Source organism: Cyprinodon variegatus, unplaced genomic scaffold (genome assembly GCF_000732505.1).
Source record: "Cyprinodon variegatus isolate N-32 unplaced genomic scaffold, C_variegatus-1.0 Scaffold107, whole genome shotgun sequence".
NCBI lineage: Eukaryota > Metazoa > Chordata > Actinopteri > Cyprinodontiformes > Cyprinodontidae > Cyprinodon > Cyprinodon variegatus.
The window spans coordinates 1448765-1459762 of NW_015150560.1; the positions used below are offsets into that span (position 1 = coordinate 1448765).

Consider the following 10998-nt stretch of genomic DNA (forward strand, 5'->3'; position numbering starts at 1 on the left):
GAGAAGATGGATTGGATGGTTTTTAGAACTGAAATTATAATTTCTTCTGTTAAATGTGGATTTATTTACACCTTTACAAAGTCGCGGGCAGTCTCACCTAATAAAAACATGTTCTGTTTTGATCCTTAGAATTTCCTGATTTATTTTCTTTTTTCATTCTTTTCTTAAACAGGACTATTTTTGACCTCTTAATCTGGACCTTTAGGCTCTATGTTAGAGGTAAACTGAACCTAAGACTCTAATTGAAGTTGATAAACATCCCCACAATGAGTCTTAAACTCATATAAACACAAAGTGATTCCAGAATTTTTTTTTTCCATTTTTTTCTTTATTTTCTTTATAAACTTGTAAGAAATAATCAACTCCATTCCAAAGCTCATTTCACAGCATGCTAAATATGGTGAACAAAAAGGAACTAATTAAACATTACATCAACATTTGCCCTAAGTTTTAATTAATTGGTTTTATAACACAGAAGCAGAAAGAGTTTTAAGGCATGCTATGAATATTCCATTGTATCCACCCTATTACCAGCTACTGTATGTTGTTTAAATTGTTAAAAGAGCAAAATTGAAAACATTTTCTTGATAAATAACACTACTTATTTGCCCTGAGCAAGATTGAGAAATTGCTTATATGAACTCAATATAATCTGGTCAGACATTACAGATCAGGTTCCATTAACTGTCACACTGTTCACCTTTTAAGATTAGCAACCAGTTTCAGTGTAAAGTGAAGCGAAATCAAAAGAGACACAAAGGCTTTTTCAGTCACATCATACTGGAACAGGCATTGTTTAGTTACATTCCTTTAATATCATGTAAAAACTTTTCTATTTATAAAAAAATCTATTCATTTCGTTGTTTTTTTCTTTGCAGCACCATTACCAATGTATTTTCCTATAGTTTACACAGGCAACAAGAAATATATATATTATGAAATGTATTTTAAACTAAGGCTCTCTAAATTCACTGATTTCATTATCTTTAGAAAACTGATGACATAAAAGTATTAGATTATCAGAACGATGGGGCGTGCTTTGGTGGTGCAGTGGCACACGACACATTTATGCGGAGGCCTTAGTCCTCGATGTGGGCGAGCCGTATAAAGGCAACATGTATAAAGAGTTTAAATCTGCAAAAAAGGGGAATAATTATAGAACCAGAGCAGTTTGCTCTTTGTGAATGAAAAGATGTAATCAACAGTTTCAGTTGTACAGCTTGAACCGGCCATTTTAAAGACTTGATTACTCAAAAGTGGCCTGATCAGGCAAAACAAGAGAAAGGAAAACTATTAATAAGATGTATGATGGTGTAATTTATTTAATAGGTTTTTATTTCTTTCGACAGTAAGATGACAGGAAAGGGGTATGAGAGAGGCGGAGAGACATGCGGGAAAGGACCACAGGCCAGATTCGAACCCGGGTTGCCCGGGTTATACAATACATTAGGTTGTTTGCACACCCCACTATATTATATCAAAATTACACATCATACATCTTATTAGTAGTTTTCTTTTGTTTTTTTTGTTAAAAAACTCCTGATTTCTTAGCCAAACAGCTACTCTGTTTATGACCTTAGGTGGATTAATGCTCTCATTAATCATTTGCATTTTGTCAGCCAGTAATAGAATAAACATTTTGGCCGGGTTGCCAGTTGAGCCACAGCATGAGGTAAGGCATAGTCTTTTGCGCTTTCAGGCTCCTAAATGTTGAAACAAACTAGGCAAACATGACTTCATTTAGCTTATAAAACAGTACTCACATCAACCTTTTTTTTCCTCTTAATAATCATTGACATAAAACTAAGATAAACTATTGATCTTTAATTTTGTCTTTAACAAAAACTCGCTGTGGTATAAAGGGTTTCTACAATAGAAAGAAAGATTTGGGAGTGGTGGCCTGAAGGTTAGGGCATTGCGTTTGGGTCCCAGAGGTTCTGATCTCAGGATCCACTCCCACGGACTGCCACTCAGGGTCCCTGAGCAAGACCATTAACCCCACACTGCTCCCCAGGCGCCACAAAATGGCAGCCCACTGCTCCCCAAGGGGACGGGTTAAATGCAAAGAGTTTATTTTGTTGCTTTGTACTTGTGACAGTGTAATGACAATGAAGTTCAATTTTTTATTCTTTTTTTTAATTATTAAAATAATTTCCCTGAACCTCACCTCAAAGTATCCCTTTAAAGGACCAGGTGGCGGTTCTTCTTTTTCTGCATGTAGGACTATAGAAGGATAACAGGCCATGATTATCTGGGTCATAATTAGTCTGTTTTGTTTTTTAACAGAAATAGTTTTTCCATAAATGTGAATAAATGCTTTCTAAATTTAAAAAGGTTCATCATAGACCTTTCTGTGTTTCAACAGAGACATTTGGTAGCAGTAGACAAGTAAAAGGCCTTGTATATAGGCAGTGCACCTGCTAAAACTGAACCTTTTCCAACATGATTGGTGCTCCAGACTGTCGGGGTGTTTAACATTCAGTCTGCAGACACACTCAAAAACTTCCTCTTAGTGCCCTTTTTTTCTACATCCTTTATCTACAGCTTCTTTTAATAATGCTTGGGATGTTTATTTGACTTTGTCTGTGACTAATCCCTTGAGTGATGCCATTTGAAATTTATTAAACCTAATTGTCTATTTATGATTTGGTGCTGAAGCTCTCATTTACTTTGACTTTAAGCTGCTATTCATCTTATTCTAAAAGCCTTAAGGCAATTTTTCACTAAACGTAGATGACAATGATACATGGGAGTCTAAGTAAGACAGGAAGGCAGTGAATGATGAGCTTTATACAAAAGGCCAGCATATAAAATATGTTTTCAGTTGTTTTCACTCAGATTGAACATAAAAGAACAGAGAAAAAAAAAACACATTAACCCCCACACCAAAGACCAGTTCAACTGCTGTTTGAAAAGATGACTGATCCCAAACACAAGAAACATGTTTTTCTCTTTGCTAAAAAAAAAAAAAGGAGAATGAAACTTCTAATCTCAAAATAAGTCTAGTGTTTCAAACAAAACATTATACTGATTGGTGGATGAATTTCACCATCTAACATCACTCTGCTTGCTCTGGCTCGGCGTCCATGCATGTCTCCCAAGGATTTCTTGGCATCTGAGGCATAGAGAGGATGAGGAGTGCAATGCCAGCGAGAAAGAGGAGGACAAAGCCGGAGCAGGCACAAGCGAAGGACCAGGCGTAGTAGTACTCAATCCAGATAGTGTCCTCGCTCTCAATCATGCGTTTCACTGACTGACGCATCACCTCCAGTGAGATGAAGGCACAAATACCTGAAAAAGGAGGCTTTATGTGAACAACATATTTCCTTTTTTTGTGTTATTTGTTGTTCATCATTCAAACTGGTGAAGGGAAACTGAAGATTAGTCTATGAACTGAACCAACCTGCAAATGCAAAGAACATTCCTGCAGGTTTGAGAAGGTAGTCTCTTCCCTTGCCTGTCCCAGTGCAGGATCCCAGCAAACACAGAGATCCGAGGATCATGAAAGCCAGACTGAAAATGGAGATGGCTGCAGCAGAAATGTTGTACTCTGGAAAAGGGAGTACAAAAAGTGTCAAAAACAAAAATACACTCAAGAAATAAATACAAATCTTGTTTTCTTTAGTTTTGTTGCTCCTGTGCTAGATTTTCTGAAGAACAAGATAAAAAAAAGAAGTAAAGAAGGTGGTCTAATAAGTTTCATAACTTCAACTTTAAGGACTTTTTGAGGCTCGTAAAAAAAAGAAGCTTCAAAACCTTTTTCTTTTTATTCATCTGCATGGCCTAACCATTACCAGCATGTACCTTACCCTGACTTTAACCTAAACCCTAACCCACACCATAGTCCTTAACCCGCAGCCCAATAGAACTTCTCCTCATTGGGAGCAATCCTTGGTTCCTAGAAGCACCCATAAGGTCCCACAATTCTGGGAAGTTGATCCCACAGGGTAATAAATACACGGCCAGGATAGACAACCAGCCACAAACACTCATACCTACAGTAAGGGCAAGTTTTTAAAAATCAATTAATCCAACAATCATGCTTTTGGATTGTGGAAGGAATCCAGAGTACCCAGAGGAATCCCACCCATCCAGAGGGAGAACGTATATTTTATGGTTATTAAAAAGTATAAGCCTTATTTTAATTCAATTTATTTTTATAGCACCATTTCACAACAAATTCCACACAGGACTTTACAAAACCCTGCGATGGACTGGTGACCTCTCCAGGGTGGACCCCGCCTCTCGCCCGTAGACAGCTGGAGAAAGGCACCAGCGCCCCTCACCACCCAGCTTGGGATAAGCGTGATGGAAAACAGATGGATGGATTGAGGGACTTTACAAAACCAATTCAATCAAATCATACAGAGACACATTTTCTATTTAAGGAAACCCAGCAGACGACATTGACTCACTGATTTTGCAGGATTCACTCATATTGCACCAGAGAACCATCGCTTGCCTTCTGTCATTGACTTTCTAACAATCCCCCTTACTGACCATGCATGGTATTGTTTTGTCTGTTACTTAAGTAGTTATTAAAGCTAAACTATTTAAAGGTTTATTGGAGGATTTTCATGAATTTTTTAAAACAACTGCCCTCTCTAATAAAAAAAAAATAATAATAAAAAAATGCACATGCACAACCCTGTATCTGCTCCCGAGAGGGAACGCCTATTAAACATGTGCAACATGCCCGAGCCCGTTTCTGGTTGTGCACGCTCTGTTTAAAAGTTGCTGTTTGCATCACTCATACAAGCTTACTTTCCAAAAGAAGATTTTCAATTTTTCCACTATGTCAGACTCACCACCGGTAAGTGAAATGGGGACGAGCATGTGGGACAGCCTTACGTAAACATATCACCAGAATGATTGACTATTAGGGGGACCACTTATTTTGATGATCCACCCGGAAAATGAACATCCTCCACTATACCTTTAATTGAATTTATCATAATTGTATGGGGAAATGCATCCTGCGACTGTCTGTTTTTAATCTCCGGATAATTTTATTGATGTGAGCCCTTTTTTTTTTTAGTTTGAGCACCCGCCCCTAAAAATGTCGATGTAGGCACAACATAGAAGAAAAAATGACAAACACCGAGAGATTAGCATTTATGACATTTAGATATTTTCTCAACATGCTAATTATAACTTTTTTCATAATTTTCTTCAGTACTTATCAGTAGTATCTTAAAGCTAAACCTAACGCAACACTTCAGCTCTGCTTTCCATGACCAAATATCTGTACAGTCCTGAGATGGATGGAAGGTCAGTCCTGATGAGCCTCTAATTATTTGCACCTGTCCTGTTTATGGATCAACCAAGCTACAAAGAGACTGACGTTTACACAACAGGCTGGTTAATGGCAGTGAAGAAGATGACCAGCAGCCCCAGTACCAGGTTGTATTCCTTTAGTCACCACAGTCAGTAGTAGGGGTGAGTGTTAGCATGTGTCACGATACTTGGATCATGATATTATTACGATATTGCAATATCACCATATATTGTGTTATTTTTCATAGTTTAAAAATGAAATGTAATCATAAAAAAGCAGGTTCTGTATATGTTCATCAGGAAATGTTGATCTTTTATTTATTTTGGTATCAATGTTTTATCTGGTTTGAGTCAGTCCATGTCTTCCACTGTGACTGCCTCAACTACAGGAATGGTGATTCCAAAAAAGTGAAAAAAAAGCAATTCACTGGACTTTGTTTCCACGTTTCGCTTCCCCTCCAGGAAGCTTTTTCAATTCAACATTAAGAATCTTCTCCAGCATACACAAATGGTGCAGCTGAAAGGCTATTTGCCAGAGTGGTGATGCTGAGGTAGCACATTTTCCCTCATTGTTTTAGGTAAAAATGTTTTTGTTTTTTTAATCGATATTAGGAAATGAAAGATCAATATTATATCGGGCAGCGGAAAATCTCGTTATATCACCAAATCGATTTTTTCCCACACCCCTGGTCAGTCAGTATTCCTTAATGTTTTTAACTTCTGCTGAACATTCTCAGTGAATATGGTCCATGGTAGACATGGTGTAGTTGAGGATGTTGAGCGAAGGCAGCGTTCTTCACATCATTGAGAAGATGAAGCTGGTTCTGGTTTTAAATGCACCAGTGACCCAGCATGTTCACTCTTTGTACTGATGCAGAATCATCTGGTCCTGGATCAGATCAACGACAGGGAGGTGCTGGTGCTGATGGTTCTTGTGCAAGAGAAGATATCCTCAGTAAGGATGCTGGTGGTTCACAGACAGGGGATTCGGCTTCTGTAGTCGCAACAGATTGTGTCGTTCAGTTAGTCAGCACATTACCGCCTGGAATTACCAAAAAATGCTTTTCTGGCAACTCTTTCAACACCTGCCGATTGATTTTCTTTCTGTGGGCTTTGTTGACAATGAACCAAGAACTCATAGACTTTTACGTACCCCCAAATACCAATAATATGGATTTTTTCAAATGTCCAATATGAATATGCTTTAGTTTAATGCTTGTAGATTGCGTGCGTGTGATAGGAGCAGCAGCTGCTTTGTGTTTTGCTGTGGTGGTTATGATCTGAAGCTTTTGATCTGCCGCCTGCTTGCCTGGAAACCAGGCCGTTGGGGTGGCCCTCCTTTGGGGGGGTGAGAGCCTTCATCTTCTGCTGGCAGAGGAGGATGGGCCACAACCTAGGCACTCTGGGCTTTGAAGTGTTGCATGCTGAGCTAAGGCATGCACCTGCCATAAATTCCAGAAATGACTCTAAATTATTTTTGTATCCTATGTGAAGGCTATAGTTGTAAAAATAGTTTTATATGTGTGCCAACGGTTTCTAATCTTAGAAGCACTTAAACGTGTGACTCTTACAAAGTGGCTAACATCAATAGGAGTTTAAAATGTTGTGTCTATCTGTAGGTGTGCAATGGAGAAAATAAACATACACCTAACAAATAAGGACAGTAAAAAGGTTTTATGTTTTAATATCTTAAAGGCTGCTGATTTAATTTGCAATACTTTTTCCAATCCCCATCCCCTCCTTATAGGTTTCTCAGCTTCAAATTATATCAAACACATATCAATGCATCACCCAAAATAATACTAAATAGCACTTATAGACAAGGAAGAACACATTCTCTTAAAAACATCCTTTGTTTTCCTGTTGGGTGGGAGTTTGTGTTGGTCTGTCTGACGCACTAACCTCTTGCCATTTTATAAGCAACAAAATATGTTTGGTATCTGTGTGTGGACCTATTTAGTTTTCAAGCTTGCATTTGTTTTTCCCTTCGGGCCACTGAAAATGTCAGAAGGATAACTTACTTCCTGTATGTGTATCCTAATGCATGTTGTATACACAAGGTATCAAAAGGCAAAAACTTAGGTTTTAAATTCTTCCCAATTTGGGCAACATTTCCAGCAGCATTCCAGATGAATGCATCTGAATAAACACTTTTTATATGTATTGGATGATGAAATATATATATACATATATATATTGTTTTTTTCTCCAAATTATTTAAAGACCCTATTCTTACATTTATAATATCAACCCGAACAACATTTACTGTGCAAGTGAAACATTTAAAACTAAATGTAAAATCCGTAGTAAATTCATTTTTACTGTACCTATTTATCCTTATTCAACTTTCACACATTTAGTAACGTCACAACCACAAACTGTAATGTATTTTTTAATGTGACAGATTGATAACAGTGGTACATTATCATGAGGTGGAAGGAAAAGTTTACCTCGTTTTTAAATTTTCTGTATTGTCTGTATGCAAATTTGTCTCTGAAACTCTGATAACCCTAAAAAACATCAAGCCCATCCAAATGCAATTAAAAGCCAGCTAATATGTAGCAAATAAGTAAGAAAAAGACTTGATCATGTCCTGAGAATTTTAAAGTATCTTCAGATACTTTAAAAAGCAACACCCCAAGCTTTGTCATCTAGTACAGCTCAGTTCAGCATGTAGAAATGGAAAGAGTATGACACAATGGAAAGAGTATGGTACTAAAACATGGCTGTCAACCTGAAGTAACAAGCCATGCAAGAGAGTCATGAATCAGAACAGTTTACAAGTTAAATTGTTGAGGAATATGTTCAGACACACAGTTCATGTGGGGGAATCCCTCAATAGGAAACAGTTTGGTTTTGCACTCTTCAAATATGCCCTCATCACTACAAAAAAGCCACTAGAGGACCTGTCTGCACGCTCAAAGCAATAAGGAGACAAAAAAGCTGAGGAAAAAGGTTCCAAAACTTTTATTTTTTTGTCCAATTTGCAAATAACTATAGACTAGCTGTTAAGGGAAACAAACAAAGCAAATTACTGTGAACACACTTTTCCCATGGTGACGCAAGTTGGCAGGTAATGGATCATTCTCTTTTACAGCGACAAGGAAGGAGAGAAGACAAATGGAGCTAAACGCATGGTAGTTCTGAGAGAAAACCTGTTAGGCTGCAAAAGACTTAAGACTTAAATAAAAATGCATCGGGTTGTAGGACCGTAAACATACACCCTGAGCTGTTCCCATTTTATTATATTATTTTGCAAATATTTGGCAAAGATGTCCATCTTCTGTTGTGCAAAGCTGGTAGACACTTACCACACAAGACTTGCTTCCTAGGTATAGGGAAAGTTGTTCTATGATGTCCTGACTAAGATGGATGATTCCTCCTAAGATGCTCATTCTATCTAATGTAATAAAAAAAAAATTATGTTCTTAACCCAAACCAGTCGTGGTCAAATTTTACTGTAGTATCCATAAGATTCACCTTTGCTACTATCATTAGTCACTGTGTTTCAGGTATTGTGGCTGAATGAAGCTCTGTGTAGATTTCTATCTATAACGATGGGTTAAAGCAGCAAACTTTCTTCCTTGATTTACACGTTTTTCTTTAAATGCTTCTTTTGGGTTGACAAGTAATTGAATGAACACCTTAACACAATGAAGATTTGTTATATTATATTATATTTTATATTTTTACACGTTTTTCTTTAAATGCTTCTTTTGGGTTGACAAGTAATTGAATGAACACCTTAACACAATGAAGATTTGTTATATTATATTATATTTTATATTTTTACTAAAGTATTATTATAGTAAACCTGATTTGGCTTTCTAAGCAAAAGTTATCATGCAAGGTTTATTTAAATGTACATATCCAAATCTGCTCAACATTGAGCGTCAAACTAATCGAGTCAAAATTGAACATTAAAGCTTATGTCCATCATGTTTTTGAAACTTCAAACACTTTTCTATATAGATAGAGTAAATCCATCTTAATACCCAGAGCTTACTGTATAGAATTAGAGGTTTCTTTAGATAACTTCTTTGTGCAAACTCTTTATGGATGGGTAAGTTTGTGGTGTCATGCACCTACTGTGTTCATGCTGTATTCCCCAATGGCTCAGTCAAGAGTGCATAAGGCCACATGGAGCACAGGTCAACTCTCCAATTATTCCAGCAAACTCACAACAATTTAAGGGCCAGTCATGTGCGCAAGGACTGCACGGGCGAGTGGGTGCCAGCCGAAGGGAGAAACACCCATGTTTGCTTACATTAACATTATCTGCGGGTTTAACATTATCTGTGGAGTGTGTGACTTTGTGCATGGTTCTCTTGATTTCAGTAACTGTGTGTGGGTGTCACATGGATTTCAAGAGTAAGTAAACTAGAAGCTGGACTATGCCAAGTGAAAACTTACGGCGAATGTGTTAATTTGGTTAGAGTAAGGGTGGGGTAATCGTATTTTGGTAATGGTTAGGTTTAGTTTTAGGGTTAGGGCATAGAAAGGCTTGAAAATGACTGAAAATCAATGGAAGTCAATGGGAGTCAGCACATGGCCCTTACTGCAAATAGCAGAACAAACATGACTGTTTGTGCGTGTCTGTGTGTGTGTGTGTGGGGGTGTGTGTGATGTGTGTGTGTGTGTGTGGTGGTTACCAAGGACGAAAACAACCTCTGCGTACACACATTCATATCTGGGAGCAGTTTAGAGGTTAATGTCTTGTTTTTGGACTGGGGAAGGAAATTGGAGTAACAGGAAAGAAGGCATGCATCTGTGTGGATAACATGCAAGCTTTAAGCAAAAAAAAAAAAGCAACAAAAAAAAAAAGAACCCAAGCTGGGAGCTTCTCGATGAAAAGCAACAGTTCTACCAGCTGCTCGTTTTGGAAGTATGCATAGCCTAATTAATATCCTGGGTATGTTTGTTACACATCAGGTACGCCAGTCATTGACTTTGATCAAGACACCTTACAGTAGAACAGCAGTCAGTCCCTGAACTGGCATGGCTATCACTGCCCCTACAGAGTTAGGGACTAATTTCCCACTGGGATCAGCTTCATAGTCATGGTAGGCCACTTCTTAGATTTTATTTATTTTGCTCAGGCCACTCGTGAGCCCACAGCCCACCAAATGTTGAAGGGGCAATATTATTACCATTACTGTTAATATATAGTCAAAACTTTACACATTTATTAATAAAATGTTTCAGGGGATGGTATGCGGAGATGGTCATTTACAAAGGGGGATGCTTTTTAAGATTTTTTTAAGAAGGGGGATGCCCCCCCCAACTGAAATGCTGAGTATTGCATTGCTTTCCCTACTAACAGTGTTAGTAAGCCGCTTACTCAAACAACCATCAACTTAGCAGCCACTTCTGAAGCTTTAGTTTCCTCTGCAATGAACACAAGCATTCACACTGTATTCTAAGCCTGTTCAAATCTAGTATCTTATTTCTATTTTCATTGTATACATACACTATATTGCCAAAAGTATTTGCTCACCTGCCTTGACTCACATATGAGCTTAAGTGACATCCCGTTCCTAATCCATAGGGTTCAATATGACGTCGGTCCACCCTTTGCAGCTAGAACAGCTTCAACTCTTCTGGGAAGGCTGTCCACAAGGTTTAGGAGTGTGTTTAGGCGAATTTTTGACCATTCTTCCAGAAGCGTATTTGTGAGGTCGCACACTGATGTTGGACGAGAAGGCCTGGCTCTCACTCTCC

At 37.9% G+C, this 10998-nt stretch overlaps 1 protein-coding gene across 1 annotated transcript in view; it reads right to left on the bottom strand.

The window, feature by feature from the left end:
- Positions 1 to 1520: 1520 nt before the first annotated feature.
- The window catches only part of LOC107084716 (voltage-dependent calcium channel gamma-1 subunit-like), a 22978-nt gene continuing 13500 nt past the window's right edge, over positions 1521 to 10998 (bottom strand). The window contains exons 3-4 of the mRNA XM_015374674.1: positions 3404 to 3550; positions 1521 to 3291 (exon numbers count right to left, since the gene is read on the bottom strand). Of these exons, the coding sequence (XP_015230160.1) occupies positions 3059 to 3291; positions 3404 to 3550 (380 nt within the window). The 3' untranslated portion in view covers positions 1521 to 3058. The remainder of the gene's footprint in view (positions 3292 to 3403; positions 3551 to 10998) is intronic.